The 21,318-nt window shown below is 45.6% G+C and overlaps 1 protein-coding gene and 1 long non-coding RNA gene across 6 annotated transcripts in view; one reads left to right on the forward strand and one right to left on the reverse strand.

The window, feature by feature from the left end:
- The window catches only part of LOC137527764 (uncharacterized), a 145,688-nt gene that overhangs the window by 70,184 nt on the left and 54,186 nt on the right, over positions 1-21,318 (forward strand). For all 5 annotated transcript variants that reach the window (XR_011023211.1, XR_011023210.1, XR_011023208.1 and 2 more), the window contains one exon: positions 14,387-14,533. This is a non-coding gene — a long non-coding RNA (uncharacterized lncRNA). The remainder of the gene's footprint in view (positions 1-14,386; positions 14,534-21,318) is intronic.
- LOC137527763 (discoidin domain-containing receptor 2-like) overlaps positions 1-21,318 on the reverse strand; it is a 64,673-nt gene that overhangs the window by 8,837 nt on the left and 34,518 nt on the right. The window contains exons 8-14 of the mRNA XM_068248639.1: positions 20,309-20,410; positions 14,351-14,508; positions 11,659-11,857; positions 8,566-8,810; positions 4,187-4,308; positions 716-913; positions 83-317 (exon numbers count right to left, since the gene is read on the reverse strand). Coding sequence (XP_068104740.1) covers positions 83-317; positions 716-913; positions 4,187-4,308; positions 8,566-8,810; positions 11,659-11,857; positions 14,351-14,508; positions 20,309-20,410 — 1,259 coding nt within the window. The remainder of the gene's footprint in view (positions 1-82; positions 318-715; positions 914-4,186; positions 4,309-8,565; positions 8,811-11,658; positions 11,858-14,350; positions 14,509-20,308; positions 20,411-21,318) is intronic.

A 21,318-nucleotide genomic window follows, 5' to 3' on the forward strand; every position in this document is an offset into this window, starting at 1 on the left:
TGAGGTTGAAGGTCGAGCCAATGGTCAAGTCTATCAAATGGACCAATTGGGACAGCCCAATACTCAGCCTTTTACAACTTACAAGTAGGATGCTCTCCCAGGCCATCCAGCGTATTGGCAGCACCGCCCGGCCCTGAATACGATAATAATCTCCACTGTATAGATTCCTGCTCATTCCAAAATCAGCGATCTTGATGGTGTGGCTGTTTCCGACCAGACAGTTCCGCGTGGCCAAATCTCTGTGCACAAAGTTCAGTGAGGCCAGATACTTCATCCCAGAGGCGATCTGTGTAGCCATGTATAAGAGGTTGTGGAGGCTGAAAGAAGAAAAAAGTCAACCATAACAATGGCAGAAGAAGGTATTGTGTTTTAAGATTGTGCTGTAGAAAGAACAATCACGTCTCTCAGAGGAGCGTATAATCTAATTCCTGATATAAATCTCAGCCCTGAGATTTCAGCGAGACAGGGGAGCGAACTTTGCCAGACTGCACATGTGCTGACTGGCCCTGACTGACGGACTTAATGGGGCCAGTTTCGGGAGAATGGAGAGGGAGAAGAGGATGCTGTGGGAGCGATCAGGCCGGAGGGGGCTGGAGAAAGCCCCAGGTATGTGTATCTTATTACGGGAGCCCCATCCATCTCGGGTACACTTTAAATCTGCCTATAAAACAATCAGGAGGATTCTGGGTAAAACGCTTGGAGAGTAACCTCTTACCTGACAGATGGTATATTATTAGCAGTGGTAAACTGGCTGCGGATCTCCCTCTGGGAAAGGAACTGGTTGAGGTCTCCATTCTCCATGTATTCCGTTATCATACATAAGGGGTCGTCCCGCACACAGACGCCCAACAGTCGGATGATGTTTGGATGCTTCAACCTAGAGATGATCTTTATTTCTTTCAAGAAGTCGTTTCTGAAGGTTGGAGAGAAAATTAGAATCAGACTTGTTGAAATGGACAACTTGGACAAGCTTACCTAGACCAATTGGTTTTCTCTGCTTTGCTCCCTCTCCATCTAAGACTAAGGAGGGACTCCTCTACATAACTTTTACCTCTCTTTATAGTTATGCAGACTGCTGATGTTTTAGCATTTCCTGTTCTTATTACTGTGAGAAGTATAGTGCTGTAGCAATCCGCCCCTCCCCTCCACAATAAAGGAATCTCTTCAGGCATTTAAAAACAAAAAAGCTTTACTCAGCTGGGGCTTTCTCCAGCCCCTTGCAGTTAACTGTCCCACGCCGGCCGCACCGCTCTCTGCCGCCGTCCCGGTCTCCGCGCACGGTGCAGAGGCTCACCCTGAGGTCATCCTTACTGCGCATGCGCGAACCGCCGCTGTCAATCAAGCCCACGTTGTACGCTGCTTACTGCACAGTCACAGAACTTGCAGTACGCCGCGGGCAACGTGGCCATGATTGACAGCGGCACTTCATGCAGGTGCAGTAAGGACGACCTCGATGTCGGCCTCTGCACTGTGCGCGGAGACCGGGAGGGCAGCGGAGAGCGGAGCGGTCTGCGTGGGACAGTCGGCTGCAAGGGGCTGGAAAAAGCCAGAGGTGAGTAAAGCTTTTATTTTTAATTTGCCTGATAACTCTGCAAAAATAATGACTCTTTGAACTTTCATGCAGTAAAACCTTATCTCAAGCTGTCTCTCACGGTTTCTTGGCTGTTTAAAGGAATAGTCCAAGCTACAAAAAAAAAAAAAGATCCACTTACCTGGGGCCTGCGCGGTACCGTCCTGACGACATCGGAGGGACAATATGACCCGCGCGGTGGAGCGCAGAAAAAGCCGACCCGGAACCCGACCTGGCGAGGTCGGCTGCGCCAGCGGAGAAGAGCAGCAGCCACTGGAGCTGCGGTGAGGGCACAGGACGGCTGCCACGGGCTGGAGGAAGCCCCAGGTAAGTGTATCTTGTTTTTTTTTGTTTTTTTTGTAGCTTGGATGTTTCCTTTAAGTGTTTCAGAAACAGGACTGTATTCGACCCAGAGCTCAGAGAAGCTCTTTTGCATAGATAACGGAAGTTTTTTTTTTAAAACTCTTCCTGTACTGAAAAACAATATGATACTTTTTTTTGCTACTCATGTTCTATTTCTTAGCTATACTACACATACAATTCATTCTCATAAGTTTATTTTAGCTTCAGCTTTGCTTGAAAGGAGGCTGTTACAGCTACTAGCCTCTCCCTGCTATTCCAATTAGAAGTAAGGGCTAGGCTAGATAGGGGGCCTTATACAATTCACTTTTTCTCCTGGGTGATATTGTCACATCTTATCAATAAAATGCCTTCAAAGCCACAAGCAAGCAAGACAATACTCAGAATAGGTTTGAGAGTTCTTTTTCACCAACTTTTGGGTACTTTTCCAATCGCAAGGGGGTGGAAAAGCCATTTTAAACAGAAGATGAAAAATGATCTCCTAGGAGAAAATTTAAAAGAAAAAGTGAATTAAATAAGGGCCATGATTCCACTGGTGGGCAACAGAGCGCAGCTGTGGGGGGTTCTAAAATCCAAGGGCCGTGGAAAGGTATAGGTTATCAGTACAGCACACAAGTGGCCAGGAGAATTCTTGAGTGGAGTCTCATGACCAAGAAGTGGTGGAAACCCCCCCCCCCCCCCCATGCCCTGGATCGGGATGTTGAGAAATATGGTAGTTCAATCGGAAGGGGGTTTCGCCATAGGGATGTTGAGGGGTGGTCTGCGAGTACACTATATGGTTAGGTTGGGGGGGGGGGGGGGGGGGGGAGGATGGCTGGGTTTAGTTGGATTAAAAAAAAAATAACAATTTATAGAATTTGGCTTTAACAGAATAAAGCCCAGCTACAAAACTGAAATATAAGGAAGCTAGACACAAAAAAAAGAGACAGAGGACAGAGCTAAAACACAGCTAATATGTGAACGCCTTACTTTACCTTAAAGCGAATCCGAGATTAAAAACTAACCATAACAAGTAACTTGTCTATATATCTTATCTAAAGTTTAGATAGTTTACACAGCAAATCTAGCTGCAAACAGCTTTAATAGAATATGATTATTTCTTCCTGTGATACAATGACAGCAGCCATGTTGTTTGTAAACATTATGCAGAAGCAGGCTTATCTGCATCTTCAGCAAAAAAAAACGAACCCCCCCTCCTACTCCCTCCTCCCCTCTGCCTCTGAAATCTCTGGCTAGTAATACCTCCCCCTCCTCCTGCCAAGACTGAGCTCCCATGAGCCCTTGCTACTGCCAAGGCTCTCTGAAAAACTGGGCGGGGCTTGTTTAGTTTATAGGGAATTCGAGTATTAAAAAAAAAAAGTATTTGGCTTGAGGAATGCCCTATAAACAATAGGAAAGGAACACAATTATGCAATGAGTAAAAGTTCATCTCAGATCCACTTTAATTTCACACCAACAGCCACAGGGAGTGAGGAACATACACACAGGAAAAATTAAGGAAGTGAGAGAGCTGGGGCAGTTTGTGGCGTGCATGAAAAAAGGGCCCAGCTGGATAACAAAATCTCAATAACGATAAACATCGTTAACGATAAATACCGTTTTAAAACAGACGGGAGTTGATAATGAAAATAACGATAAAAAATTGTTGTGTAATTCAGCAATACAGCTTAACCCAACCGTTCTCTCACACAGAACTCTCCCCTGGTGCCCGACCCCTCCACCTCCACTTCCATGGCTGCCACCTAAGTCCTGAGATACACGGAATGTAAAGGTTTGGATCCCAATATAATGTCACTATCTGTATGAGATGATGCAATAAACACAGATGCACCCCCCGGGGGTACCTAACCCTAAACCCCCCGGTGTTGCCTTACCCTAACCACCCTGGGGTGGTGCCTAAACCTAACCACTTCTCCTGCAGACACACCGGTTTACACATTAAAACGATATTTTAATAACGTGAAGTATGTATATACAAACAAAATAATATGACAAACACTATAAAGCTGCAAGCTTTTAAAGCGATAACATATTTAAAAAAAACATAACAAATATTTATCGGGCGCCCTTTTTTCTGCTTTTTTCGCCGTATTAACGATAATTGCATTAGAATCTATGGCGGCGCCCTTTTCGTCCACTAGCCGCCAGCACCCTTTTTTCCTGCTACCAATTTAGTCGCCTTGCTTTTCGGCCCTACAGTGCCCATAGATGTTATTGATACAAATCTACAAAAGCAGACAATAACGATTCACCTACCTAGCGGTTTTGGTGACGTTCGCTCTCAGCATCTTCACAGCCACCAGAACCGGCTGATTACTGCAGTCGCTTGTGGACATTTCTACAAAGTCTTGCAGGCCCTCCACCTCGCATAGGTGCACCTGGAATACAGATGAAAGCAGGATGACAAAACATTATTGCAACTGCACTAGGAAAAATAAATGAAAAAGTATTGTAACCAAGAATCGCAGCCCATGGTTGATGCAATTTATTGGCAGACTTAAAAGTTTAAATAAGGTTTCAAGATATGTACAGGCATACATGTCTGGCCATCATCAAGATGGCGCCGGACCCGGACGCCTCGGCCACAGGGCTCCGGCCTTTTTTACATTTTTAGAGGGCTATCCCTCCTCCACTCACCTCTGGCCTCACCACTCGCTGAGGTAGGAGGCAGAGGACATGGGCACTGCCGGCCCAGCTCTCTACCATCCACAGATCGCGGTAGAGCTGCTCGGGGACCCACGTGCAGGCATGGAGAGGCAGCACGGAGCTCTGCCGACCTGCTGCCACTGCCCCCGGACCATCTGCAACACCACCCGTGCTGACACCACCATGGATCCGAGGGCTCCCAGGGGAGAGGCATCCGTCCTCTGCACATTCCAGCCAGGGAGGAGGATGCCTGTGCGCCGGCTACTCTGCTGGTCGGGTGCGGGGCGCTTCACTCAGCGGACCAACTATTCGAGTGGAGTAGCGCTCCTGCACTAGCATCTTTGTTGCTGCCCGGCACAGCCCCCGCCAGCCACCGCTAAAACAGTGCTGCCAACCGCGGTAACCAGCTACCCAGGGCGACCAGGACCCCACTAGCATCGCAGGAGCAGCCTTCCTCGTCCTCCGCAGCTCAGGATTGAGGTGGCTACAGGATCCCCCTCCACCACGTGGGCCGCTGTGATGGGGACTATGTGTCCAGGAAGCCAGCCCAGAGCATATGGGACTCCCCACATGCTGGAGGCCTGACCACCACCGCTTCCTGCTGGGCCTCCCACTTGGAATGCAGAGTGAGTCTTCACCAGCCACAGCCTCCACCAGCCGCAGCCCCCAGCCTGCTCGGCCTCCCAGGGTCTACCCCTGCCACTGCCGCGGACCAGGTCAGCCTGCACCAACACCCAGCCCGGTAGATCAGTGACCAGCCTGCATCACCACCCAGCCCTGAAAATCCACGTGGGGTGGCCCACCTGGCGTTTCACTACTGGGATGTTCGGACTAACTTAACCTGCAGCCCAAAAGAATGCCTCTGTCTCTCTCCCTGCCTTGGCTCTCTCTCTTTTCTTCTACACTCTTAGCTATACCTTCTCTCTCTCTACACTCTCTTCAGGACACACTGCGGGGATCTGGGACTGCTGCGGAGCTGAGCGAGCGCCACCGATAGACGGTAAGGCTGCTCCCCTCACATAGCACTCCTGACTTCCCCAAGCGTCCCTCACCAGATTAAGGGCTGTGGGTGTATGCGTGTATGTGTATATATATATATATATATATATATATATATATATATATATATATATATATATATATATGTATATATATGCATATGTATATGTGTGTATTTGCTTACTTGTACCACTGTACCTGATTGTATGTGTTGGATTGCACGTATGTGTTTGTACCATCTCCGACCCTGTTGTGCCAAAAATAATTCCGGGTACAACCCCCGTTGTACTTGGCGAAATAAATCTGATTCTGATTCTAATCATCAGAGCCATGAAGTTTGGCCTCCAAGTGGTTTTCCCACTTTGCATTATGTTTGACCCACTCAACCACCAGGGAATCTATTTTGGGTTGAAGCCCTAGACCACGAGGGAAACCATATGGGGTAGGGAGGGGGAAGCACTAGACACCATGGAACAGTATAGGGGAGGGAGAAGGACACTAGACACCAAGAAACTGGACAAGGGAGAGTACGACAACCACTAAACACCAGGGAACTACATAGGGGAGGGAGGAGGGCCACCGGGGAACTGTGTAAAGGAGGGATAGGGACACCAGACACCAAGGGACAGTATAGGGGAGGGTGGGGGCCACTAGACACCAGGGAACTGTACCGGGGAGAGTAGGAGTACCACTAAACACCAGGAAGCTACACTCACCTAAAGGATTATTAGGAACACCATACTAATACGTTGTTTGGCCCTCTTTCACCTTCAGAACTGCATTAATTCTACATGGCATTGAATCAACAAGGTGCTGAAAGCATTGTTTAGAAATGTTGGCCCATATTGATAGAATAACATCTTGCAGTTGATGGAAATTTGTGGGATGCACATCCAGGGCACAAAGCTCCTGTTCCATCACATCCCAAAGATGCTCTATTGGGTTGAAATCTGGTGGCTGTGGGGGCCATTTTAGTACAGTGAACTCAATGTCATGTTTGTCATGTTCAAGAAACCAATTTGAAATGATTTGAGCTTTGTGACATGGTGCATATTATCCTGCTGGAAGTAGCCATCAGAGGATGGTTATGGTGGTCATGAAGGGATGGACATGGTCAGAAACAATGCTCACTTAGTCTGTGGCATTCAAACAATGCCCAATTGGTACTAAGGGGCTTAAAGTGTGCCAATAAAACATTCCCCACACCATTACACCACCACCTCCAGCCTGCACAGTGGTAACAAGGCATGATGGATCCATGTTCTTATTCTGTTTACGCCAAATTCTGACTCTATCAAGACTCATCAGACCAGGCAACATTTTTCCAGTCTTCGGCCTCTTGCACACTGCACGCGATTCCGATTCAGATTCCGCTTTTTAATCAGTTTTTACATCCGATTCAGATTCAGATTTGCAGTTTGCTCCCTGCACACTGCAAATCGGAATCTGAATCGGATGTAAAAACAGATTAAAAAGCGGAATCTGAATCGGAATCACTTGCAGTGTGCAAGAGGCCTTAAACTGTCCAATTTTGGTGAGCTTGTGCAATTTGTAGCCTCTTTTTCCTATTTGTAGTGGAGATGAGTGGTACCCGGTGAGGTCTTCTGCTGTTGTAGCCCATCCGCCACAAGGTTGTGTGTGTTGTGGCTTCACAAATGCTTTGCTGCATACCTCGGTTGTAACGAGTGGTTATTTCAGTCAACGTTGCTCTTCTATCAGCTTGAATTAGTCAGCTCATTCTCCTCTGACCTCTAGCATCAACAAGGCATTTTCGCCCACAGGACTGCCGCATACTGGATGTTTTTCCCTCTTCACACCCTTCTTTGTAAACCCTAGAAATGGTTGTGCATGAAAATCCCAGTAACTGAGCAGATTGTGAAATACTCAGACCGGCCCATCTGGCACCAACAACCATGCCATGCTCAGAATTGCTTAAATCACCTTTCTTTCCCATTCTGACATTCAGTTTGGAGTTCAGGAGATTGTCTTGACCAGGACCACACCCCTAAATGCATTGAAGCAACTGCCATGTGATTGGTTGATTAGATAATTGCATTTATGAGAAATTGAACAGGTGTTCCTAATAATCCTTTAGGGGAGTGTATATTGGGTATGGTGGGAGGACCACTGAACACTAGGGAACTGTATACGGGAGGGTGGAAGGACCACTGAACACTAGGGAACTGTATAGGGGAGGGTGGAAGGACCACTGAACACTAGGGAACTGTATACGGTAGGGTGAAAGGACCACTGAACATTAGGGAACTGTATAGGGGAGGGTGGAAGTACCACTGAACACTAGGGAACTGTATAGGGGAGGGTGGAAGGACCACTGAACACTAGGGAGCTGTATAGGGGAGGGTGGAAGGACCACTGAACACTAGGGAACTGTATATGGGAGGGTGGGAGGACCACTAGACACCACAGGGAATTGTATAGGGGAGGGAGGGGGGCTGTTCGACACCAGGGGAATTTATAAGGGAGGGAGGTGGCCACTAGACATTGAAGTTGGCCTGCAACTTGGTCCCAGTGTTCAATTTCGGTCCACTTTATATTTCAGTTTGACTTCTCTGGTCTACTCTATTCAAGTATATGTATCGACAATTGTATCCAAGTATATGAATCCACTGCTCTATCCAGATATGTAAATCAACGCTTGAAGTGGTCATCACCTGAGTCGTTCCAATCAGGAATGTCGGCCAGCTGGCTACCCAGGTGGGGTTTAACATTTCTGCAGCTGGTGACTGCTCAAAAATAAAAAATTCTACGCATGGTAAATGAGATGCTAATAATTCTGAATATATGGTATTTTTATGCAAATTTATGCAACTTGCAAATGGACCAATGAAATGCAGCAGCATCTCACTACTGAACACCCAATCCAATGACCCTTTTTTGTTTCCCACCTCTAAGTACAGATGAGCAATATAAAGTTAGCAAAAATCAAATCTTCTATAGAAAGTCAAGAAGATGCTTAATGTGGCACTTACCTCCCCAAACTGCCCCTCACCGAGTTTCTCCTTCATCCGTAGCTGGTTCCGTGGGAACTCGCCGACGCTGATGTCCTTCTTAGTGAGGGAGTCCACCGTGAGGGCGGGAACAGCGTACATGTTGTTCCCGGTGACCCCCTGTAGGTTGACGATATCCGTCTCGGCGTAGTGGGGGACGCTGGTCTGGAAGCCCTGGTGCGGGGTGGACTTGGTCAGGTCCGGCTCAGCATAGTCTCCGCTGCAGGCTGAGAACATAGGAAGATAGTCAGTCAAAACTACAAGACCCAAAACCAGCTCCCATTTATTATATTATTTAAAAGATTGATTTCCTTTTAAACAATACCAGTTGCCTGGCAGCTCTGCTGGTTTATTTGACTGCAGTAGCATTTTAATAACACCAGATAAAAGCATGCAGCTAATCTTGTCAGATCTGACAACAATGTCAGAAACGCCTGATCTGCTGCATGCTTGTTCAGGGTCTATGGCTAAAAGTATTAGAGGCAGAGGATCAGCAGGATAGCCAGGCAATTGGTATTGTTTAAAGTGGTATTGTCCCTATAAAAATCAAATTTCAACAGCAACTGGTCTGAGTGTATTAAGTGATAAAGATGCTAATCCTGCATTCAAAACTTGCAAAACTTTTTCTGCTGTTATGGTTTGTAGTTATCACATACTTTAGGAGCGCTGGTCCTAGTGCCAAACAGTGCCAAAGAGTTGAATGCTGGGAGTTCTTTTTATCTATAATATATTCCTCCTCTTCCATTTATTTCCCTGCCTAGCTCCTTATCAGAAAAACCCTCTGATTACAAGCAAGGCTGAGGTGACTCAGTGATTGGACGTATAAATAAAAAAGACAGTGCAGTTGTTAGTATACACCTCAATGGGAGTGTCTGAAGACTCTGGGAGGAGGGCAGCTAATGAATACACAATGAGCAAGAGAAGGGAGGGAGGAAAACAAGAGTCAGGGAGGATATGATGTCAGCATTAGCTTGGCAAGATGGCCACTGCCTAGAAAAGGATTTTCTGCTTTTCCTTTATAAAATTCACAGGAATCATTGCGTGGATAGCACAATACATCTGTTATGTAAGTAGAAGTAGTATTTCTCTACTTATATATGTGTTTTTTATTTCTAGGTTAGCATGGGTGTTGCTTGTTCTTTAAAAGGAAACAAATATGGCAGCCTCCATATTCCTCTGTGACATCACACACACGCCCATGTTACGCCAGCAACCACGGGGTACCCTGTATGTGGATAGAGCACGGAACCAGTGGCAAACACTACGGTGACCATACGTCCCGCTTTCGGGGGGGCACTGTCCCAGGCTGCAAGAGGCCCCTGGAAACGGCCCGCTTTTAGCAGTGGGACGTCCCGGCCTCGGGACTCTGGCCACCGCACTGAATGAACTAGCGGCAGCGTCTCATAGATGCTGCGCTAGTTCATTACCCGCAGCCCCGCTCCAGCAGCCTGCATTGTTCTCCTCCGGCAGGCACAGGCAGAGCAGGGCTACAGGAAGATGGCGCCCGGAGGCGGAGCCCTGTACTGGAGACTATTTGTGTCTCCAGTACAGGGCTCAGCCTCTGGACGCCATCTTGCCGTAGCCCTGCTCTGCCTGAGTGCCTGTGAGCCCGGGGAGCTGCACACACACCAGAGGCCGGCTGCGTGATGGGACTTGTCAGGTAAGTAAATGCTTTTTTTTTTCAGGTGAAATGTGCCCACATTGCGTTTATTTTGTGCTGACATGTTTGCCCCCATTGCGTTTATTTTGTGCTGATATGTTGCCCGCAATGCGTTTATTTTGTGCTGACTTGTTTGCCCCCATTGCGTTTATTTTGTACTGACATGTGTGCCCCCATTGCGTTGTTTATTTTGTGCTGAAATGTTGCCCGCAATGCGTTTATTTTGTGCTGACATGTTGCACATTGTGTTTATTTTGTGGTGTCCGGGGTAACTGTTGCTGCATTTATTATTTTCATAGTTGGCTATGTTTGCTGCTTTGGGGTTACTGGGGTTACGGTATACTATTAAATAGCATCACACAGTTTCTGCACACCCACGATGCAAATCTTCGTTTGACCACATCATGGCGTAAACACTGCTTTCTTATGCCTCACTGGTACATCATTACGTTAGCTCTGCCCATAGAATATCATGGCCATGCCCATTTTTCGCCCCCCGCCACCCTGTTCCAGGTTGAGCCTACAAAAATCTGGTCACTGTACAAACACTGACTGGTGAAGTATACTGCACGGGACACCGGGGGGCACATTTTACACTAGACAGCGGCTGGGGGCAACAAAGCAGTGTCACAAGACAGATTCCTAAGAGATTTCATGCTGAAATCGACCGGGAATTGGCCTGTGGTGAATGGGTCTATAAGGGGAACAGATTCGATCAGAGAGAGATCTGTCTCTTTGTCGATCTGCCTATACATGGTCTGATGTATAGCCACCTTGAAGGAAACCAGAGATGAACGTTTTGGCACAAAATAAACATATCCCCCGATAGATTTTCCAAAATAAATACTATTTATATAATGGTATTTTTGTTGCTCTGGTGTGCCTTTTTTTGTGTTTTTTCATTAAACTCCATGCAAAACACAGTTAATCGGAAAAGCATATTATTTAGTGGGCTGTCTGCAAAATGAAATCACCATTTCTAAAAACCTCTTATAACTAACAAATATAGATTTAAAAAAATGTTTTTCAATATACCCTCGGCACCAGCAGCTCCTCCCATCTCATCACAGCTCTCTGTGATGCTGCAAGTATACCGAACAGGAAAGCAGAGCCAGAAGGGGGCGGGCTTGGGCTTGAAAAGACATGAGAGAAGACAGACTCAGCTATAATGATTCCTGAGCAAAGCCAGACTGAATGCTCAGTCGGGGATTTTATCCGGGCTGGTAACAAGCAGGCTGAGCAGTGAAGGATTAAACAGAGAGCAGTGTAGGTGTTTTCTCTAATGTTATATATATGGTAATACATATATATGTGATTTATATGGTAAATACATGAGGGTCTCTGGTTCACTTTAAGAGGAATAATTGCTGATAAGTACCACAATAGCCCAGCCCACAGCGGAGCCCAGCACTCACCAGAGTCCTCAGCGCTCTGCGACAGTTCCGGAAGCTTGCGCAGAGGCTTGGTGGGTTGCTGGTAGTCGAGATCCAGGGGAAAGATCCTCTCATAGGTGGGGTTGGACTGGTGGATCTGCGTCTGGTTGTTGCTGCCGATGGTGTAGCTGTAGAAGGAGAGACGAACGGTGGCGTCTTCCTCCAGGATTCGGCGGGGGGCCTGAGGAGTGACAGAGGGTCAGTTCGTTGTCAATGGAAGAAAAATGTAACCTGTTACTGTGCTGACACTTGTCCAACCATACCTCCCAACTTTTTGAGATAAGAAAGAGGGAATGTTAAGACCCGCCCCGCCACACTTACCACGCCCCCACCACACATCTCGCCGTGCAAATCACAAAGAATAATGCAACGCACATTATGTTGCTTGTGTGAATGGTAAAATGTATGTGTTCTGTATTGCAATGTACATTTTTCAGGCCCTTGGTAAATCAGGGCCATGAAGACTTATTACAAAGGTCAATAATGTTCTGTGTCCGCCCCACTTGGCAACCTTGTACCATCTGTCATCTTATACCTTCCGAGGCTTAGCAGCTGCAGGAATCTTTTATTACACGCACTCCAGCCACTAGAGGGTGCAGTTTGAGTACAGTCTCTTTGTGAGGGCCCATTCTCGCTGGGGCACTGACCAAACCAAAGCGCTAGTGCAATACTAAGCATATGGCAGTGATCTCTCTGCCGCGACTGCCGCCGATCACAGGCGATTTGTGATTAGCAGCAATCGCAAAACACATTGCATGTAGCATTTTACTGAGATTTTGGAGCGATCGCGATACAGTCCTTAAAAAAGCACATTTTGCCCATTATTTTATAGTAATTTTCTGCAGTGCTCTCTGGGTATTTTTTTTGTTCTTGAAAAAGCACTGATCGCGATCGCTCAGAAATCATGAGAGTGAACAGTGACTTTACCGCGTAAATCGTGGTAAAATAACCCACGCAAAACACTAGCGCTATGCGCTAGCGTTTTGCGATTGCTAGTGTGAATGGGCCCTCAGGTTGATTAACCACTTCCCAACTGAGGGGTTTTACCCCCTGACCACCAGAGCAATTTTCACCTTTCAGCGCTCCTTCCATTCATTCGTCTATAATTTTATCATTACTTATCGCAATGAAATGAACTATATCTTGTTTTTTTCACCACCAATTAGGCTTTCTATAGGTGGGACATTATGCCAAGAATTATTTTATTCTAAATGTGTTTTAATGGGAAAATAGGAAAAAATGTGGGAAAAAATTTATTATTTTTCAGTTTTCGGCCTTTATATTTTTTAAATAATGCATGCTACTGTAATTAAAACCCATTAAATGTATATGCCTATTCATCCTGGTTATAAAACCGTTTAAATTATGTCCCTATCACAATGTTTGGCGCCAATATTTTAATTGGAAATAAAGGTGCATTTTTTTCAGTTTTGCGTCCATCCCTAATTACAAGCCCATAGTTTATAAAGTAACAGTGTTATACCCTCTTGACATAAATATTTAAAAAGTTCAGTCCCTAAGGTAACTATTTATGTATTTTTTTTAAATTGTAAATTTTTTAATTTTTTTTAATTACAAAAAATAAATAAATTGGGGAGTGTGGGAGGTAATGAGTTAATTTTTTGTGTAAAACTAGTTTCTTTGTGTCTAAAAAATGCTTAGGGTGTAGTTTTACTATTTGGCCACAAGATGGCAACAGTAACTTTATGTTTCATGCGACCTGCAAGCGTCCTTACGGACGCTTGCAGGAAGTAGAAAGAGGCTGGAAGTTTGTTATTGCTCACAATGATCGCGCTGCTCAGCCGAGCAGCAGCGGATCATTGCGGGGCTTAGATCAACGAATGGGAATGGATTTTCCCGTTCGTTGATCTCTGAGCGGGCGGCGGCGTGTTTACTAGCGGCGGGCGGCGTGTTTACGAGTGGGAGCGCGGGCAGCGGCGGGAGTGTGCAAAGTACGGATTTCTCCGTCCCTGGGGGTTAAAGGATGGAAAAAGGGACGGAGAAATCCGTACGGGCGGGGGTAAAGTGGTTAAAGGGGAACTGAAGTAAGAGTTATACGGAGGCTGCCATATTTATTTCCTTTTAATCAATACCAGTTGCCTGGCAGCCCTGCTGGTCTATTTCTCTGCAGTAGTATCTGAATAACACCAGAAACAAGCATGCAGCTAGTCATGTCAGGTCTGACTTTAAAGTCAGAAACACCTGATCTGCTGCATGCTTGTTCAGGGGCTATGGCTAATAGTATTAGAGGCAGAGGATCAGCAGGGCTGCCAGGCAACTGGTATTGCTTAAAAGGAAATAAATATGGCAGCCTCCATATACCTCTCACTTCAGTTCCCCTTTAAGTCACAGCACGTTGCTTGTATCAAGCTGCTCCCTCTTGTGGCTGGGTGGAGCATACAGAGTAAATCTCAGCAGTGAAGTGCATCCCCCCTCAGCCTGATCTATTTAAAATGAGCAAAGGCAAAAATTGGTGTCAGACGGGGTGAGGACACTTATACATTTATCTAGTTGAAGATCAAAATTTTACCATTTAACAAAATCAATTTCTATCAGTATTAATATATTTTCAATGGAAAACCATACTATCCTCCTTCTGATGCTAAAGATACACTTATGTGTCTTAAAGTTACCTAGGAAGTGGAAAAAGCCTAGTTATGTATAGAACATATACCTTTTCCAGCCTCTTCTGAATATATTGTTTCCACAGGATCAGAACTATGATGACAACCAGCAGGAGAATAATGGCCACCAAGCAGCCAATGAGAACAGATGTTTTTGGCTCGTCCGGCTTGTCCAGTGGTCGGCTGATGGTGAACGGAAAAGTGGTTTCTGGGGAAAAACAACAAGAGATAAGGTAAGGCAGAGAAAGTAGAATTGTTTTCAAAGAAAGTTAGCAATGACACCTTCCATGTAACAACTATCTCTGGCTGTAGTTTTCAAATAAACAATACTACTGTAGATAAAACCCACACATTGTATTTGCCAATTGCCCTGGTTATTAAAACACTGAAATTATGTTCCTACTGTTTTTCCCCTTAAAGTGACTCCGAGCAGTGCAAAAACTATGGAAAGATGCATATCATTTTAAAGCTCTCTTTCTCCTCTTTCCAATGATATATAAACCGCCACCCTACGCCTTTTAGTTTTCGCTATTACACAGGGCGACTTTTTCCTGCTGAATGGAGCTGCTGACTTTGAGAAAAAGTCGCCCTGTGCAATACAATGTAACTGTGGAAAGATGGATATCATTTTAAAGCTCTCTTTCTCCTCTCTAAATCTGTGTTTGTCGGGGGAGGATTCCAGGATGCTTCGGGGTAGCCAGCGCTGGACTGCCTGCAGCTACAGGGGTGGGGAAGCCTCATTGGGACCCAAAAGCTTCCCCCTCCCAAGGTGAGTACCCCCGAGGGGATGTTTTTTTTTGTTACAGAGTCTCTTTAATAAGTATCAGCAGCACTTCACCTCTTCACCTTTTCCCAGGGTACACAGCTTATCCTATCATAGCTCTGGGGAGCCTGACAGAGTTCTCTGCCTGCAAGAAATAGACTCTTACCCACATGATCAGCAGAATCAATTTCTTGTAAATGATGGCCAATATCTGCAAACCACAGGCTCTGTGCATGCTGCTTGTGTTTCAGCATGGCATGCAGTATATACATTTTGCATAGGAAAACTACCAGTGTTTCCCCAAAAAATAAGACATCCTCTGAAAATAATCCCTAGCACATCTTTTGGAGAAAAAAATGTATATAAGTGTCTTATTTTTGGGGAAACACGGTAGTACAATGTATGGTGACATTTTATTTGGAGATGTAGGTGTAATTTTTTTATGTTGCTTTTTTGGTTTTCTCATTGTGGTCCGTAAATAATTACAATCCCTAATTTGCAAAAATAACTAACAATATACCCCTCATGGTATACATACATAAAATGCTAAGTCCCAAATGTAACAATTGATGTATTCTCTTTTGGATTCTTTCACTTTGGCAAAACACAATGGCCTTGATTCATAAAAGTGCTGTCGGTAAGGTAAAGTCGAGCGGGGAAACACCGCTGTCGGTATTTCCGCCTTCAGGGTGGTAATTCATAAAAATTTTGCTAGTTGTGACAGGCGTGCGGAGATATTCCGCTGTAGGCAGGCCTAAGGCTGTCGGGAGACATGCGGAAACAGGAGAAGCAGGCGGAGTCCCTCCGTGCGGTGTTCTCTCTGCAGCTGCTTGGGAGGTCTGTCCCATTCACTGCACTGTATTCCGCACGCTTCTCGCCACATCAGAGGTAGCGGTAATACCCGTCCGCATACCGCTACCTCTAATCTTTATGAATTGACTACTTGTTACTTTTGCTATGATAATCACCGCGCAAGGCGGTGATTCATCACTCTGCTCGCGAATGTCGGCTTTTCATGCGGAAAAAGCCTTTATGAATACAGATTTTGCTGTGTGGTCGGTAAAGTGAGCCCTTTTCAGCATTTCCGAATGCGGGAATGCTTTATGAATCGAGGCCATTTTCACAAGTTTTTTATTTTGGTGACTGGTGGCAGAGGAAGTGTCAGAAGGGGTTAATGGGACATTTATTTATAGGTAAAGGATTTTTGTCATGCAGTATTAAATGTATCCACTAGATGTCTCTTTCCTGCTTAGAATGAATCACAGCATTCTACGCTAAAAGGAAAGCGCAAGTTAGGCCCAGTGCACACCAAAACCGCTAGCAGATCCTCAAAACGCTAGAGGTTTTTGGAGCAGATTTCAGAGCTATGCTAGTCATGTTTAGAGAGGTTTTCTAAACATGCCTAGCGTTTTTGGGAGCGTTTTTGTGTAGCAGATTACAAATATTGTTACAGTAAAGCTGTTACTGAACAGCTTCTGTAACAAAAACGTCTGGAAAACCACTCTGATCTAGCGTTTTTCACAACGGTTTGCGTTTTTCCTGTAATTTACATTGAGGCAGAAATGCTTTTACAAACCACTATCAAGAGGCACGTTTGCGGTTTGCTAAAAACCTCAAACCGCTGGTGTGCACCATCCCATTGAAATACATTAGCTAAGCGTTTTCACAGGCAGATGCGATTGGCCGATCAGTGCCTCAGTGTGTTTTTTTACAGACTTTCAATGAATGATCACTGCTGTGATCACTCATAAATTAGGCACTTTGATCACCAAACGGTGCTCTAATCGCCGGCGACAAAGGCACGTACAGTGCGTATAGGAAGCAGAAGAAGAGTATCTACTCCCCTGGGACGTTAGATGAAGTCTCAGGTGGGGCGTACATATGCTGCCACTTGTGCGGAAAGTGGTTCATTTGGCTGCTGCAGCACAACAATTCGGGGGACGCCAAAGGAGCTGACAGACTACAGTGGGGGCGGAGGTAGCCTCAGGTAAGTAAAAACACTGTTGCCTTCCCTGTATCAGATGCACTTTAAGATTTATAGTATTGCAAAAAGGGTGTGTGCTCAGACACCAAGTGAACCCTTATATACCTGGCTTTGCAGATAAGGCCTAATTAGCTTATTCATGAGACACTGCTGAAGCAAATCTGCATTCGCTTTCGCATGCCAGGATATGCAGGGTTTTGCCAACTGACTCACCACAAAATTATTGCCCTGCGGGGGATTAGTTCGCACAGCATTTAGCACTTATCCAGGATCGCCACGTGGAGGCCCCCCCAGGATCCCAGGAAAAGGGGGGCCAACAGGGCACTCCAAGCACTCTCACTGCTCAGAGACTCTGTAGTCGTCCCCCTGGAGGGAGGTTTAAGAAGTGCGGGGCGCCCCCCCCCCCAAGCGCTACCACCGCCAGGAAAGGCCCCATTGGGGTGTGGAGCTGTAGAGTCACCCTTGAGCTTTACTAGGCTTGGGGTTACCTATGCTTCACTCCCCCCCTGTCGTAGTGCTCCCAAGTCGCGCACATTTGGCCTGGCATAATAATGCACTTGGACGCAATACGAAATAAGGTAGGTCCTATCCTTTGGGAGGTGGGTGCGGGCGGCCATCCCTGGCGGAGTGCTTGGAGTGCCCTGTTGACGATCCTGGATAAGTGCTAAATGCTGAGCGAACGAATCCCCCGCAGGGCAAACATTTTGCGGTGAGTTAGTTGGCAAAGCCCTGCATATCCTGGCATGCGAAAGCAAATGCAGATTTGCTTGAGCAGTGTTTCATGAATAAGCTAATTAGGCCTTTTCTGCAAAGCCAGGTATATAAGGGTTCACTTGGTGTCTGAGCACACACCCTTTTGCAATACATATACTTCCTCTTTAAGGGCTGGTTCACACGGACGCTTGCGGAGCGTTTACCGCAAGCGTTCGGAACGTCGCGGTAAACGCTCCCATTCAAGTGAATGGGAGCGTTTACACCGAGCTTTTGCACGCTTTTACACGAACGCGGCGTTCGTGTCCCGATTTTCGCGAGCGTTCGAGCTGCCCCTGGAAGCAACATGTAGCTTCCAGGGGGCGGCCAACCGCGACGGCTGATGTTCCCCTAGGGGAAGAAAAAAACATGACGCATCGGAACGTGACCGAAGGCTACTGAAAGCCTGATCGCGCAGCCGCCGCAACGCCCCCAGACGCGACGCCACGCAGACGTCCGTCTGAACCAGCCCTAAGATTGCTTAGCTGTAAGCTATGCTAAATGCTGGTTCTGACAGATATAGCACAGTGGGACTGTTTTTGTCTCATAAGTAACAGCCTTATAATTATGTTCCGTCTCTTATGCAAATGCATCTCTTACAGAAGTGTGTGTGCAGAAATAAATCTCATTTATAGAACAGCCTGTGTGGACAGAGAGTGAGCCACGGAGATAAAAGATGTGTCTAAGCAAAGCCTCATACACACATACCAAGCATGTTGCCCGGCATGGATCGGCACCTGATTCTTCGAACGGACATTGCTGGGCCGCACAGACACATTGCTAACCTATACGCAAACACTTCTTCACTGGGGGTGTGAGAGTGACATAACATGGTGGGTGGAATTGTGGGAGAACAATGCTCTAGGCTGTCATTTGGCTGAATCGATCCGCCTGGCAGATCTCTGACCAAGCAACTGAGTGGGGCAGTTTTATTTAGTGCATAGGTGTCGAACTCTAGTCCTTAAGGGCTATAACCAAGCCAGTGTTTAGGATGGACTGAGGACTGGAGAAATGTGTTGCTTTACTTTGCTTACTTGATGAGCCAAGTGAAGTACAGTCCGGTGTTAGTCGAGGAGCAGAAATGCAGACATCAAACCCACAAACATTGATTCCGGTAATACCTTTAATTGGGTCAGAACCGTATGTACGGTTCTGACCCAGTTCTGTATAATGTCTGAAGAAAAATAAGTTTCAGAAGCTTGCAATAAACGATGTACAGTTACAGTCATTAGAGCCATTACCGGAATCAATATTTGTTGGTTTGATGTCTGCCTTGATGAACCAAAAAATGTGTGAGGCCCTCAGCCCACAAGGACTGAAGATCGACACCGGGCAGCACGGAGGCGTAGTGGTTAGCGCTCTCGCCTTGCAGCGCTGGGTCCCTGGTTCGAATCCCAGCCAGGTCAACATCTGCAAGGAGTTTGTATGTTCTCCCCGTGTCTGCGTGGGTTTCCTCCGGGGCACTCCAGTTTCCTCCCACATCCCCAAAACATACAGATAAGTTAATTGGCTTCCCCCTAAATTGGCCCTAGACTACAATAAATACGCTACACGATACATACGACTACGGTAGGGATTAGACTGTGAGCTCCTCTGAGTGACAGTTAGTGACAAGACCATATTCTCTGTACAGCGCTGCGTAAGATGTCGGCGCTATATAAATACTAAATAATGATAATAATAAATCTTTGATCTAGCGTGTGTATGGAAGTTTAGGAGGCGATTACCCATCAGATATGACAGCTGTCACTGCCACAGTATTTCTAGGTACTGTATATACTCGTGCATAAGCCTAATTTTTCAGCATAAAAAATGTGCAGAAAAGTTACCCTCTCGGCTTACATGTGAGTCAGTGAAGCAGAACAGATGGTGGAGCAGGTTTTGTTACTGGCTGAGGCGCGTAAGGCTTGTGCACTAGTGATCCTGCACTTACCATCTCGCACCCTGCTGTGTCTGTGCCCCTATCCCCTGCAACATGGTGTGCAGAGTGCACTGCTCAAGTTTACCTGTGTCCCCTGGCTTGTGGAGCAGAGTGTGCAAGCAACATGTCAGCAGTGCAATGATCGGGATTCTTCCTGTGTGGCAATTGCTGTGTCTCATATCTCTTATACCATCTAGTGGCTTCTTGAGACACAACTGTATGATCCTACATCTGGCAATTGGGAAGGGGGCTAACTTGTACTGGGGGAACATCTGGCTACTGTGGAGGGGCTATATTAGGGAGGGGGCTTATACGCGAGTAAATCACTTTTTCCTGGTTTCTGAGGGAAAAGTGGATAGCTCGGCTTATACACGGGTTGGCTTATATGCAAGTATATATGGTATTTGTTTAATACAAAGTATATTGAGAATGCTATGCTGTTGCTGTTACATCACTGCCTACAGGGATGATTGAACAGCAAAGTGTTTGCCATGGTAACCATGTCACCCAGTCCAGGTTTCCTGCAAGTCTTGGTGTAGCCACACTGGAGAAGCCTATGGCAGTCCCATCCTGAGATTTGTTGGACTCACCTGATTTTCTTTCAGTAGCATTCAGGAAAGGGACTTCAGTGGTGGCTGCCCGAACAGTAGTTGGCACCAGAGTGACGCTGGTGGGCATTACAATATCCATATCTAGGGAGAAGGCATCAATGGGATGACCATCAATTCACATTAAATACAGATTTTAGTATTTAACCAGTTCACCAGTAAGGGGTTTTTCCCCTTACCGACCAGAGCAATTTTCACCTTACAGCACCTCTCCCATTCATTTGCCTATAACTTTATTACTACTTATCAGGCCAAAATGATCTATACCATTTTTTGTTGTCGCCACAGATTAGGCTTTTTATGAGCGATACTTGTTTTCAGTAATTATTTTATTTTCTATGCATTTTATAAAAACTGAAAAATACACTATTTCTCCAATTCCATGCCCTATAGTTTTAAAATAAAAATTGCTACTATAAATAAAACCCACCCACTTTATTTGCCCATTAGTCGTGGCTATCGAAACATTTAAATTATGTTCCAAGTACAATGTATAGTAACAATATATTATTTGGAAATAAAGTAGCATTTTTTCAGTTTTTTTTTTTTTGTATTCCGTCAACAATTACAAGCCATTATTTATTAATATAACAGTAATATACCCCATGACATACATATTTAAAAAAAAGTGGAGTCCATAGCTTAAGTATTTATGATTTTTTTTTTAATGCTATCACTTTTTTTTTTTAACAAATTATTATTTTTTTGGTAACTATAAAGGTGGGGGAAGTAAAGGGTGAAAATTAATGGATGATTTTTTTGTTTTTTATTTAATTTAACGTATTTTAACCAGCTGACTAGTTTTTAACCCATTAGCAGTTTTAATAGAGTTATTTTGTTTGAGATAAGTGCGCTGCTTTTAACCGCCATCTGCAAAACTCCTTGTGCTGTAAATATCTTGGAATGCTTTGATCTCTCCCTGCTAACAAAAAATACAGAAACTGAAAGCAAACCTCTATTATTGTCTCACACTGCCCCCTAGTGACAAGTGA

The sequence above is a fragment of the Hyperolius riggenbachi genome, chromosome 8, assembly GCF_040937935.1.
Source record: "Hyperolius riggenbachi isolate aHypRig1 chromosome 8, aHypRig1.pri, whole genome shotgun sequence".
In the NCBI taxonomy this organism is placed as follows: domain Eukaryota; kingdom Metazoa; phylum Chordata; class Amphibia; order Anura; family Hyperoliidae; genus Hyperolius; species Hyperolius riggenbachi.